The 14,532-nt window shown below is 35.7% G+C and overlaps 1 protein-coding gene across 1 annotated transcript in view; it reads right to left on the bottom strand.

Annotated features, from left to right (window-relative positions):
* Window positions 1–14,532, bottom strand: part of FLVCR2 (FLVCR choline and putative heme transporter 2) — a 71,759-nt gene that overhangs the window by 30,106 nt on the left and 27,121 nt on the right. Inside the window, exon 2 of the mRNA XM_074235684.1 lies at window positions 1,698–1,839. Coding sequence (XP_074091785.1) covers window positions 1,698–1,839 — 142 coding nt within the window. The remainder of the gene's footprint in view (window positions 1–1,697; window positions 1,840–14,532) is intronic.

A 14,532-nucleotide genomic window follows, 5' to 3' on the forward strand; every position in this document is an offset into this window, starting at 1 on the left:
CCTCATTTGAGGGTGAGCTCCTTGAGGGTAGAAACTATCCTATCTGTATGACCCACTGCTTACCTTTAATAATTGATCTGTTTTATCTATCTAATCTCCACCCCCTTCCTTTCCTCCAATAATCAAAACAGTAGAGCACTAACTGAATTCATTAATCAGGTCTAGCCATCCAACCCAGTCAAGTAACTAATATAATTTACCTTTTTAGTCAGCTGTTGTTTGACTTATGAATTTCAATGAAAAGGATTAGCTTTGTATTAAAAAAATAATTTGATCCTTCCCTACCAAAATCAACACCCAAATATAGCTCTGAATTATCTCTCAAGTTTATCTGGAGTAAAAGGAAACCCTGGAAATCAAGAATATACTTTCTTTTAGAAGACCAGAACAGACCTTTCACCCAGAAAGTGCTCAGAAACCTTGACTTCAAAGTTCAGTCTGTTCACTCTTCAGGAAAAGTCTCAGCTAACTTTCCACCCAACCAACCATTGCATGATCCTATTCATTTCTCCTTTAAAAATAAAAATGAATACAGGGCAAGTCAACATCTCTCTGCAAGGACAAGTTTATAAGATTACAACTTAGAATTCTGTCTAGATTTCTAAACTCTTTACTCAATCATTTTCATCAGTGCTTGGTAAAAACAAACAATCACCCAGAAAAATCAGTGATTGATGATGACTGTCTACTGAAAATGTCAGAATCTTCTAACTGCGTGAAAATTAGACATTGAAAATATGGCACTTAGGGGAAGTTAGGTGGAGCAGTGGATAGAGCATCAGTCCTGGAGTCAGGAGGACCTGACTCAACATAACTACAATATATGACTACAGATACTAAATACTTAGCTGTGTGACCTTGGACAAGTCACTTAATTCCATTGCCTTGAAAAAACCAAAAAAAAAATCTGGCACTTGCTTTTTTACTCAAGTTTTACTTTCCACTCATCAAATGAAAATATATATATAGTCACCAATTTGTGAACAGAAGAACTCCTGGGGCTCACCACCTCAAAAAGATCTCTTCCTCCTGCTCTACCTTCCCTCCTCCCAGGTGTCCATCAAGCAACATCACTCTTCTGGATAATCTCTCAACTCCCTTCCAATGATTTATCTATGATACCATGAAACAACTTTCCCTTGATGTTAGAATTCATTTAATCTGTCTCACTGCCAAAGACTTGCTGACAATCAAGAGACAGAGATACATGTTTAAGAATAGAATATAAATGAGACTTCATCTTTTAAAAGATGACTACAAAGACTTCAAAAGAAGTCTGTAGCCATAAGCATTTATTAAAAGCTTAATAATATGCCAAGCCAAACCACTAAATCCAAGTTTAGTGATAACAAGGAAGGGAGGACTATATTCTGTTCCAAAAGGAAACTGAGAATAAAACTGAAGTGAGAAGATAGAAACTAACCTCTATCAAACCATTCCAGTATTTGGCATTATCAATCACACAGAGTTTTGAAGCTGAGTCCACACTATTCCATGAAAATAGCAGGTATTTATTTGATTATTCAGGTATGTTGTCATCTGGCTATCAATACTTCCTTAGTAAATTGAGTACTCTCTTTCCAGAGGATGTTAGGTCCAGGTTGTAATACTTTGGCAGCTAAATTCACAAGTCTCTCTACCAACAGTTTCACATCTCAAATGGGGAGGTCTTACTAGATTAAGCTTTATATACTTACTGAAGAAGACAAGGATGAAGAGCAGGGAAGCCACACCTGCTGTTATGTAGAACAGAATGCTAATGTGGTGGGCCAGTTCATCCTGATCATTGATGTTGGGTACCAAAATAGGAGGAATCAAGAATCCTAAGGCAATACCGACCTGCAAGAAGAGAAAAGGGACAGATATCATGTTAGAAAGAAGAATAAAACATTTTAAACAATAATTGATATTATTATTGTATTTTATTTATTATAATTAGACAACTTATTCCTTAAAGTACTCTATAAAAGTGACTTATTGTAAATAAGTATAGACTTCAATGTGGCAATGTTTATCAGAAGATGTTACAGCAGAGCACAAACTTTAGCAGGTCCAACCAATCTGGAAAAGGTTTGAGTATGGGTTCAGAATATGGAACAGATATGACTGTCTTTTTTAAAAAAATTTTTATTTAAGGCAATAGGGTTAAGTGATTTTCCCAAGGTCACACAGCTAGGTAATTATTAAGTATCTGAGACTGGATTTGAACTCAGGTCCTCCTGACTCCAGGGTCAGTGCCCTATCCACTGCACCACTTAGCTGCCCTGGATATGACTGTCTTTCAATGGTCAGCCTTGCTAAGTTTGAATCATCTTATCACCAGAGGCACAGTGACTTTCAAAAACCATTGATTCAAAACTGCAGAGATATCGCCATCTTTTTCTACCAAGAGAGAGTTCACCCTGGTTCCTTGAAGCAACCTAAGGATTGATCATAAAACTGGAACTGAGGGAGCTACAGGGAAGAATAAAGCTTTTATCTAAATTCAAGAACTTTAATGAATACAAGTTAAAATCTAAACTAGTGAAACTTAATTCCAGTGACTAAACAAAACAAAACAAAAAAAACCCAGGAAGAACCTGGTGGGTACTTAAATAGCAAACAATTTTAGGATTATAAATTTGAATTTGAAAGTAACAGATAGGTCAACAACTCAAACCCCTCATTTCATAGGTGAGAAAACTGAGACTCAGAGAGATTGAACTCACACAAGAAGTAAATGACAGAACAAGGATTCAAATTCCAAGTCACCTGACATCCAATTCATCATTCTTTCCAAGGTTTCCCAAGGCTGCTATCAACTGTAATCCACAAATAGCTCACATTTACAAATGCACAATGTGTACTTGCAAACATATGTTTGCAAGAAACTAAATCTGAGAATATGCTTCTCTTCTTAATGGTACAGGCCTCTAGTATGGCTTTCATATGACTACGAGTATTTCATGCAGTCATAATCATCTTAATTCAGAGTTAGACACACAAGACCAAAAGAGAAACTAATCTCACAGCTCCTTTCTAAAAAGATATTTGAAAGTTGTTGATGACTTTAGGGCAGAAATCAGGAAGTAAGCCTAAGCAGGTTTTCAAATTTCAACAGTGGAGATACATAATAGATTCATTTGTCCTTGCAATCCATTTTAAGGACCTCTAGAGAATTAAGAGATAGGATGAACTCTTAAAGGGCATGCTGACCTTGATTTCTATTTTTCCTTTTTGGCCGATTACATTAACATTTGACAGTGTGAGATTATGTGACATGATGGAACCTGTGATATATTTCGGAAACAGTTTTCAGTTCTCATGTACTGATGGGAGGCAGGTTGGCATAATTTAAAAAAAAAGAAATGGAAGAAGAATCAGGACCCTGGGCAATGTGCCCAAGGTAATTCTCTGTAGTCTATAAATTGCAAAGCACATACCAATTTGCATTGGTAAAAAGAGTTTCTTTATTGGAATGAAATCACAGTTCAGTTCTTTTTCTCCCCACCCCTATCCCCCAAAATAGCAACAACAATCTCTTCATTGCTGTGTGTGAAAGACCACTATGACTCAGGCTTCCATAAAAATAAAAAATTCCAGTTATCATTACTAGATGTAAATCAGGAGAACACTATAGATATCACTTATCTAGATTTTAGTAAAACATTAGACAATTTTTTTTAACCTATCAGTTCTTTCTGACCTCTGTAATCACTTTCAATAAAGAGCATCCTGGAACCAGTTTCTATCATGGAGAACTGATGGTTAAATGTTTCAGAATAAGCATTTACACTTTGGAAATTAACAATGCTACAAAACAGGATTTTTGTTTTTGTTGATTGTTTACATTTAAGAACATTATAAAGAAAATGTTAATAATACAGATTAACCTGAAAAGTCTGCTGTGGGCACACATACACACACACACACACACACACATACACACACACACACACTCATATACACAAATATACATATGTGTGTGTGTTTAATGTGAATCGGGAGCTGGTTTTTAAATATTAACTAGCACATCTCTGCTTCCAACTATGTGATTGTCTCAAAATAGTTTTCAAAATCTGGAGAATAAATTCTGCTTTTAGGAATAGTTTCAGACATTGAATTTGTAACCCCAATACCTAGGACAGTGTCTGATCCATAATACGTGATAAATACTTGTTGAGTATTTGATTAATTGATTGATTCAGCTTTCATATGGTCACTAAAACTGGGGGTCACTAGGTAAGATGAAAGTAAAGATTTGGGAATTCAAATAAGCACAAGTAAGAAGTGGAAAATCCTCTTTGAATTGAACTGTCACCTGTTCCTGAGCTAAAAGAAAAAGGGGAAGTTCTTGGGACACAGGTACCAATTACTGAAAGTCATATTTGACCTGTTTTAACACACTAATTTCACCCCTTCCTCAGTCATCAAATTAACAAATTAATAAAGCACCAAACAGTCCCCACTGTCTAAGAATTTAAATCTTTTTAGTGGGGAAAGGGAGAATGGCTTTTTTATTTGCAAAATGAGATAAATACAGCTTTGATTATTCTTTTGCTTTCAATTTTCCACTTAATGTTTGCATTTGCTATAAATTATAAAAAAGGAGAGGCACAAGACTTAAATGTCAAAGTCCATATGTGTCTCCAAATAAATTTCATGACTTCTGATATTTTTCTACAAATTCTGTTAAGTACCTGGGTTCACAACAGGAAGTTATGAACAGAAGCAACATTTGTAAAATGCATGCCTTGAGGGGTGGCTAGGTGGTGTAGTGGATAAAGCACCGGCCTTGGAGTCAGGAGTACCTGGGTTCAAATCTGGTCTCAGACACTTAATAATTACCTAGCTGTGTGGCCTTGGGTAAGCCACTTAACCCCATTTGCCTTGCAAAAAACCTAAAAAACAAAAACAAAAAACAAAAGCAATAAAACAAAATGCATCCCCTGATATCCAAGTCCCATCCATATGGATGGCAAAAAAGATTAAAATTAGTGTATTCAGGAGATGATCCTATTCTCCAGGAGAATAGTCTCCAATCCTAATGAAAAACCTTGGCGTGATCCTAAGGGATGTTGATAAACTGGGCAGAGGGTGGCAATATTAGTAGCACCCCACCCTCACTCTCTCCTCATTTCCCACTTAGCTGCTTTTCTTGTAGGCTTCTCTGACTTCTCCATCATGACTTCCCCCTTTTTTGTTTGCTGTCTTCCCCCATAAGGCTGCAAGCTCCTTGAGGGCAGGAACTGTTTTTTTCCATATCTCATCCTGAGTACCTGGTACATAGTAGACTCAACCAATCCATAGAGGGCTTAACTCTAACAAAATTGTACCAGTTTTCTATTCCAACCCCTCCCACTTCCACCCTCCTATAGGATAGTTTTAACCTAACTGAACTCAGGCAACTAACAGAAGCTACATAGACAAAATTCTTCTGTTCTCTTCCCACTCTCCATAGGATCCCTATATCCTGCCCCTTCTATCTCTTGGCTACTGTAGAAATCCCCAAGGAAAAACTCTGTGCTCTAGGGTTATGGTCCATAAGTAAGCAACATTTCCCTCCCACTGCTTCCCAAGAAACACACATTTTTTTTTCATTTTTTAGTATTAAAGTATGAGCAGCACAAACTGAATAGGCATGACTGGGCTGAAATTAAATTATTTTCACCCCAAACTCATCCATCTTCCCAATTCCTCTAGTTCCATTAAAGATATCAAGATCCTTCTAGTCTCCTAGGTTTTCAACTTTCAGTTCCTTCTTGATTCTGTCTCCTTTTAAGTGACTGAGAACCATGGACCATGTAGGACACTCTAGACTTGGCAGAGAGACTACATGTAGTCTGTATTCACATACAGGAGGAATCAGAATACCTGGGTTTTTGTTCCAGCTCTGCTTCTAGCTGGTTCAGTAACCTTAGGTAAATCACTTCATTACTCTGGGTTCCTTTAAACTCTAAAATTCTACTTTTTTGGCTATTGATATTCTAGTCATTTTAATCTTGTCTAACTCCACGACCCCATTTGGAGGTTTCTTGGCAAAGATGCAAATATAGTTCCTAAGATCCCTTCCACAAAAGAAGCTAATTATATTATTCTGTGGTTAGAATTACTTTTGAAACAAGGACAAGGTTTTGTTTTCTATTTTAAGATGAAGGTCAAAACATGGAATGTAAAATAAACTCTCAAACATTCTGATATTTAAATTGCTATTTCCCTGAAAATAAAATGACAAAGTTAATAATGATCACACAAGAGATGCTTCAAAGATCACAGTGGAATCTGATGTTTGCAACTGAAAAAGAACTTTGGAAGTCTAACTCCTTAGTTTACCTGCTAGATCTATGGAAAGGGAAGCAGTTTATGACCAAGGAAGAGATGGAGAACATCGCTAAAAATAAACTAGATAATTTTGATTACATTAAATTAAAAAGCTTTTGAATAGACAAAACCACTGTAACCAAGATTAAAAGAAATATAGTAAACTGGGAAAGAATTTTTACAACTAATGTTTCTGACAAAAGACTCATTTCTAAAAATATAAAGAGAACCAAGTCAAATTTTTAAAAATCAAGCCATTGCCCAATTGACAAATGGTCAAAGGATACATAAAGGCAATTTACATAATTGTATGAAAAATTGCTCTGAATCATTACTTATTAGATAAATTCAAATTAAAGCATCATACCTCTTAGGCCAATATGACCAGAAAGGATAATGATCAATATTGGAAGGAATGTGGGAAATCTGGGACACTAATACATTGTTGGTGGAGCTGTGAACTCATCCTACCTTTCTGGAGAATAATTTGGAACTACATCCAAAGGGCCACAAAAATGTGCATACCCTTTGAACCAGCAATACCACTACTGGGTCTATACCCTGAAGAGATGATGAAAAATTATAAAAAACATCACTTGTACAAAAATATTCATAGCAGCCCTGTTTGTGGTGGCAAAGAATTGGAAATCAACTAAATGTCCTTCAATTGGGGAATGGCTTAGCAAGCTGTGGTATATGTATGTCATGGAATACTATTGTTCTATTAGAAACCAGGAGGGATGGAAATTCAGGGAAGCCTGGAGGGATTTGCATGAACGGATGCTGAGTGAGATGAGCAGAACCAGAAAAACACTGTACACCCTAACATCAACATGGGGGTGATGATCAACCCTGATGGACATGCTCATTCCATCACTGCAACTATCGGGTACAATTGGGGGACTATCTGCTATGGAGAATAGCATCTGTATCCAGAGAAAGAATTGTGGAGTTTGAACAAAGATCAAGGACTATTACCTTTAATTTAGGAAAAAAACTATCTTATTTTGTAATTTTCTTTTCTCTTTTACTTTTTCTTCCTTAAGGATATGATTTCTCTCTCATCACATTCAATTTGGATCAATGTATACCATGGAAACAATGTAAAGAATGGTAAATTGCCTTCTGTGGGGGGGAAGTAAGATTAGGGGAAAAATTGTAAAACTCAAAATAAACAAAATCTTTAAAATATAAAAACAATTTAAAAAAAGAAAGTCTAACTCTTTTTTAAAATTTTACCAAAGACTCAGAGACCTGAAATGATTTACCAGAATAAGTACTCTGGGTCTCTTGTCTTACAAAGCAACAGTTTTTCCCATTATATAGGAGTCCACATGCGATTGCTTAAGCTGTCAGGTCCCTGAGTTTGAGTTTCATAGCAGTAGAACTCTGGATGTACTGATTCAATTCAAGACCTTGAAATTTTGAAATACTGGAGCTCTGGAATTTAGCCACTGTTCCAAAACTAGACTTCCCTGCAGTTGAGGGATGGTAATCTTTTTCTTTTTTTGCTAAGGACCATTTGAATATTTACATTCTTGGGCTATATTTAGTCAAATATTTAATTAATTCGTTCCTAAAAAGCTCCTAGATTTATTGATTTCAGGTCTCTCTTGTGATTGTATTGGTAACAGGCTGGAGGTTCCCCACCCTGCTCTAGTTGGATACTCAATGTTGCTAGTCTTTCTATTATTTTCTTTTATTGAATCTCTATAAACACTTTATAATAGCTCTGGAATGCCTTTTCTAAACTTGTTTTCAAAGCCAATTTCTACTGACCTCTTATTAGAGGAACCTGCCTCTGACTTCATTGATTGACTGAACCTCTTCAAATGAGTTCCCATTACATTTCTACACTTAAAAATTTGCCCAAATATTTACTCAACTTCCTCCTTTTCTACTGTGTCAGAGGAAGAGGCCCTAAAATTTAACCATGTGACCTAGAGCCTTGGTCTCATTTGATCAAATTCATACATATGATGTGTTGTATAAATGTGTTATTATTTCCTTTTACCTCCTTTAGGATCATGTTACATATATATTTTTTCTTAAATTTTTTGCAACTTAAATTTTTCCTTCCCTAGGGACCCCTCTACTCAATTTTAAAATTATATTATTTCCCTTTTCCTGGGGGAAAAATGTTTTTAACCCTTCCCTCAGCCTTAATTTCCATTCAAACAACACCTAGCACATTTATATAGCAATTTAAAGTTTCCAAAGTGCTTCACAAACATTATCTCAGTTTATCCTCCCAACAATCCTGGGGAAATAGGTTCAGTTATTAACCTCATTTTAGAGAAGAAAAAAGTGAGGCAGGTGGAGATTAAAAGACTTGTCCAGGGTTATACAGTAAGTGTCTGAGGCTGGAGTTGAACTCAGATCTCACCAACTTTAGGTCCACCCTCCATCTAGCAACAATTTCCCTTTCTTATCTGACCTCCAAACTCAGATTTTTGACCCATTTCTCTTCTTTACCATTCTCTTAATCTGAAATGTAATATGAAATTTGACTTTGAAGGTCAATTCTTTCCTTGAAATTTCCCCTCACTTTTTTCCCTGTGATCTATCCTGGATGTCCAGAAATGTATATATATTTTTAATTATTTCATCATGTTCTTCTGGGAGAATAATAATCTTGACATTATCTCACTCTCTTCTATTCTTCAGGGCAGCTGCTCTGGCTTGGAGAGATTTCTGGTGCTTTTCTAATATTCTGATTTTCTTTGACCAGTCTTTCAAGATTGTGGCATAATGGATGGTAATAAGTGTCTGAATCTGGATTTGAACTCATTGCAGTCTTCCTGACTGAAGGCCCAGCATTCTATCCACTGTACCACTGAGCTGCCCCTTTTCATAATGCTAGCTAATATTTATATAGTGCTTTACAGATACTATCTCATTTGATTTTCCCAACAACTCTAGAGCTTGGAGTTATTATTATCCCCATTTTACAGTTGAAGAAAGTTCAGCAGAAGGGAAGTGACTTGCCCAGGGCCACTTAACCAGCAAGAGTCTTGAGGTCAGATATGAACTCAAATCTTTCTGACTCCAGGCACTGCACTACCTGGAGTGATAGGAGGATACAATTTGAGATTCTTGCTTCAGGCAAAAAACAAAAACTATGATGCTGTCTATAATTTAACACAGATGTGATCTGATCAGTGTAGGGATCGGTGGAATTAGGAGCACTTTGTTTTAGCTTCTCAACCCCTCATTTTACAGATGAGTTAATGAAGTCAGATCTGATCAGTGTAGAGATCAGTGGAATTTGGAGCACTTTGTTTTAGCCTCTCAACCTCTCATTTTACAGATGAGTTAATGAAGCCAGATCTGATCAGTGTAGAGATCAGTGCAATTAGGAGCACTTTGTTTTAGCCTCTCAACCTCTCATTTTACCGCTGAGTTAATGAGGCCAGAGAGGGTACATTCTACCTTAGCAGAGAAAGATTGTAACTCAAGATTACTGAATCCCATTTCTTTTTTCTACTGAATCACATTCCCTCTCATTTGACTTTCTAGACTGATCTTTTTGTTGCATCTTGTCTCATGTGCCAAGTGTTATACTATATTAGACACCTACTATGTGCTCCTTTATACCGCAGTAACATCCAGTTGTCCTCACAAACAAATTGAAATAAAAACAGATGGGGCCCAAGTTAAATTGTGAGATGCATCCAAGTTTTCACATAATCTTGGAACTCAAAAATTCTGTTTTTTTAATTGAGCCATCTATTCAATTTTACCACATTCCAAATGATGGGGAAAAATCCTGGAGGTCGATTCATTCAGTTTTCATATGACAGGCTTGCTTCAAAAGCAAAGTTGAATTATAAAAAAAAATAGAAAAATGTCAAATACATAACAAATATACAATATGTGTTTTGGAAAAAAAAGCACCACTAGGATGAGGTGTGTATGTATGTGTACTTACAGTTCACCTAAGAACAAAGCAATTAACAGGTATGGGATGCCTCATTTATTCAATGATTCAACCATCTGTTGAACTGAATTAAAATCAGAAAGTTTTGTGTAGTTAACTAGGGTAACCAGATAATGACATATTCATACCTAAAAAACACATCAAGGAGCGCTTCTTGATGTAGCTAGGTAAATCCTATAATAGAACATTCTATTATCTGTTTATAGGGAAAGGAATTAGTTCTGTGATTTTACCTATGTGGGGAATTCCCAATAACAGAATTTTCTGTCAGAAGCAGAGCTGGACCCTGCTTTTTCTTTCTCTGAAGCCAGTACTCTATCAAGAACACTGTAGGTCAGCTATTATCAAAGAAAATTCATATTGACATGGGTTAAAAGCAAAACAAAACAAGTTCCTATTCTACAAATAACACACAGATAGAATGTAAATATGAAAGGAGGAATGGCCTTTTGCCTCTTTGTATTCCCAGCTCTCAGTACAGTGCTTAGTATACAGTAGGCCTTGATAAATGCTAAATGCTTGTTCTCTCTCTTACACACACACACAGAAGATTATGTATGAAAATTCAAAGTGTTTTGGAGCCTTTCTGAATTGTTATAGTTATTATTTTCACTCTAAGTTTGCAAATACATCTGCTCCCATTAGAGAGAATAAAGCTCCCTTTATTTTAAGGCTAAACCTAGTGAATACTGATGTCCCTTAAAAGGTTACTTCAGTATTTACTTCTTATATGATTTGGACATTTTAAAAACACTCATTTAGTAGTACCATTATTTAAGCCATTTAATATAAATGTGTATACATATGTATTTATATAAACATATATTAATCTAAATATATACATATTTATGTAAATATATGTATGTGGATATGTGTATATATGCAAACAAAATGTATGTTATCTATCATATACAGACTTGTAACTAGCAATTTTGACTCCTCAGGCAATTAACTCAAATTGCTCTGGAGCAAGTAGCACAAAATGTCTTTCCAAACAACTTTTTAATTCTTCTTGTGAAAATTATACAATTAATGAAAGCAAATCTGGTTGAATGAGAAAAGTAAAAGAACCTTCATTCATATACTAAGACTTTATAATCAGACTAGAACTGTGGGCTGGCTCTGACAAGTCTGTATTGGTTATGGTCTTGCTCACAAACAAATTATTCAATGACAAGACAACTCATATTCATATGAAACTACTAAAAGCATTTTTGTATATGGCAATGCACTATTTGTCTAAAAAGCGAATAATATATAAGGAATCTGAGTCTCAAGAGATTAAATGACAATTAACAAATAACAGAGCTGCAATGAATCTTCTTCTGAGTATAAAATTAATCACTCTAGTAGATACATGCAGCTAGAAGAGGAAGTGCTAAATATTAGTGCTTTCTTCCTTTTAGTGTCTTGGGACAAAGCTCCAATGACACTGATGAATAATTTTAATAAGACCTAAAAAAAGGATCTAGCCCAGTGAGGATCTATTCTGAATGACAAAAATAACTTTGAACTATTTGAAAGTTGCTCAGTGGTGGGAATCCCTAGAACTAAGTAACAAAAGAATCAAAGAACGAAGTCACAATAGAGCCATTTAACCATTAGTGGAAACAATCAAGAGTTCAAAATATAATGTATCAGTGTGATCATGAACTTGAGGGCCAAAGTCATCCAGAATGCTGAGCAGTACCTTGCAAAAAACCTCATGGTATACAATAATGGAGCTTTCTGATTCTATTCCCCTAGGCTTAGGTTTTGAAATCATTCTATTTATACACTAAGGTTCCTCCTCGAATGCTAGTTCAGTGCTAACAGCGTGGCAGCAAATCTAGGGGACCTCATGAAATTCCTAGGATTTGATGGAACTCAATCAAGGCACAGGTTCAGAAACTTAGTTAAATTTCTAAAAACAAAAGGAAAAAAGTTGTCATTTGTCCAATTGCATGGGCCCAAATCACTGGGTCTTTTGGCAAATTCTGGGAATACAGTGCTGGTTTCCATTACTCTACTGCCAAGTTCTTCCTGATCCATCTGGGACAGTGCCCAACAGTGGCAGTGGCAGTGGTTGTGCTGAAGCCAAGACTGCTCAGGAAGTCAGTGGGGAATCCCAGTCCTTGACTCTGATTCAGCCTAAACTTTAAGAATGCTAGGAAACATAGGTTGAAAACCAGAGAAAGGTCATTCTGTTCTCCCCAAAGCTTCCTTGCTTTGTAATTTTTCTCTTCCTTTAGCCTAACTCTCAGACAGGCGAGATGTTGCTGCAAGACAGAACCCATTGCCTATACCACTCATGCTGTACTAAAGTAAAGATATATAAATAAATAAATATAAAATAATATACTGCATATCAAAAATAATATGCACAAAATAATATACTTTATATAAAGAAATAAATATAAAATAATATACTGCCTAATGGCATCTTTTGTTGCATGGAACTTTTCAACTTTGCATTTTGTTTCCCCTGCTAGATTAGGCACTTAGACTATAATCAGACTATATTCTTATTCTTCTTATTATTTTTGCAAGGTGATGGGGTTAAGTGACTTGTCCAAAGTCTCACAGCTAGGTAATTATTAAGTATATGAGACTGGATTTGAACTCATGTTCTCCTGACTCCAGGGTCAGTGTTCTATTCACTGCCATCTAGCTGCCCCTCAGACTATATTCTTTAATAATTTTATATAGTCTTATACTTGTTGTTCCTGTTCTGTTGGCTAAATACTCTGTTGGCTAAATACTGGAGAGGTGGATCTATTTCAAAGGGTTTGTTTCATTAAATGACTCAAAAAAGGGTATCTCAAATATCTCAGTGCTATTTTAAACTTAAATGATGTATATGAATATTTATGTTTTCTACAGGTTGAATAAATAAGGTGCTTTGTAAATATACTTATAACTCCATTATACATATATAAACACATATGTGTGTGCTCTTGTGTTTAATGACATATACTTCAAAAGAAAGTGTGTCTCCTTCCATTGGTGTAAATCACAATTGTATTCCATCTTCTCATCCTGTGCCAATCTTGTCCATGTGCTTCTATAACTCTTCCACTGTGCCAAAGGCTTTCCTTCTAACTTTTTTATGACAATCAGGGGAGCACTCTAACATCATCTAATAGTTATTGCTCACTGCTGCCACAAACTCATCCCATTGCCTTTTCAAAATATACATTTCCCCAATAACATTCCTTAGACCACCTCTTGAACTTAAGTCAATGTAGGTAGTTAGGTGGCACAGAGGACAGAGTATTAGCCTTATCTGAGTACAAATCTTGCCTCAGACACTTATTGACTATGTGACTCTGGGCAAGTTACTCAACTTTCTCAGTTTCAGTTTCCTCATCTATAAAATAGAGCTAATAATAACATCTACCTTACAGAAATGACGTATTGCCATTTATTAGGAAAATATGCTCTAGCCTGCTTGTGCCTCTCACAGTTCTCTAATATTATTTGAGTTAACTGAAATTTTACTTTGAAATTTTAGTGTTCCAAGATCTAAACCCACACAGCATCACTGAAAGAACATTATGTTTGCATCAGGAAGCAGCTTAGGACATTCAAAATACTATAAAATTTTGGGCGGCTAGGTGGCACAGTGAATAGAGCACCAGCCTTGGAGTCAGGAGTACTTGGCTTCAAATCTGAGCTCAGACACTTAATAATTACCTAGCTGTGTGGCCTTGGGCAAGCCACTTAACCCCATTGCCTTGAAAAATCTAAAAATAAATAAATAAACAAACAAAATACTATAAAATTTCCCAATTAATAAAATGCAAATTCATTTAAAATCTTAGTAAAAGAAATCTTTATTTCATTATTCACTTAGGTGCTACATAAGCATTTACTGATTGTGCATTTTTGCCAAACAATATATACTAATAGAAAAACTATTATCACATAGAAGTTTGTTGATCTTATTGGTGTTGTTAAAAGGGGGCCTCCTTTAAAAATATAGGAACTATTCTCTTATATTTTATATTCCCCATAGCAAAGTGCTAGGAATGTGAAAATTTCTATTGCTGCTTGACTATCAGCTGTATTCAGCCATACAAATCTGGTCACTGTGGTATGCTGTATCACTGTCCCTTTTTGATTGGACACTAAATCTAAAGAATTTCTAGTTTAAACATAACCAGTAGATTCCTATTTTGTAAGTGTCACCCAACCACACAAATTATGTGGCTCCAACTACCAAAAACAGACAGAAGCTAAGTTTGAGCAACAAAAAGAACCTTCATCCACGGCGTAAGTCCTTGTAAATCATGCCAAGGCTGTGGGCTGTC

Source organism: Macrotis lagotis, chromosome 4 (genome assembly GCF_037893015.1).
Source record: "Macrotis lagotis isolate mMagLag1 chromosome 4, bilby.v1.9.chrom.fasta, whole genome shotgun sequence".
NCBI lineage: Eukaryota > Metazoa > Chordata > Mammalia > Peramelemorphia > Peramelidae > Macrotis > Macrotis lagotis.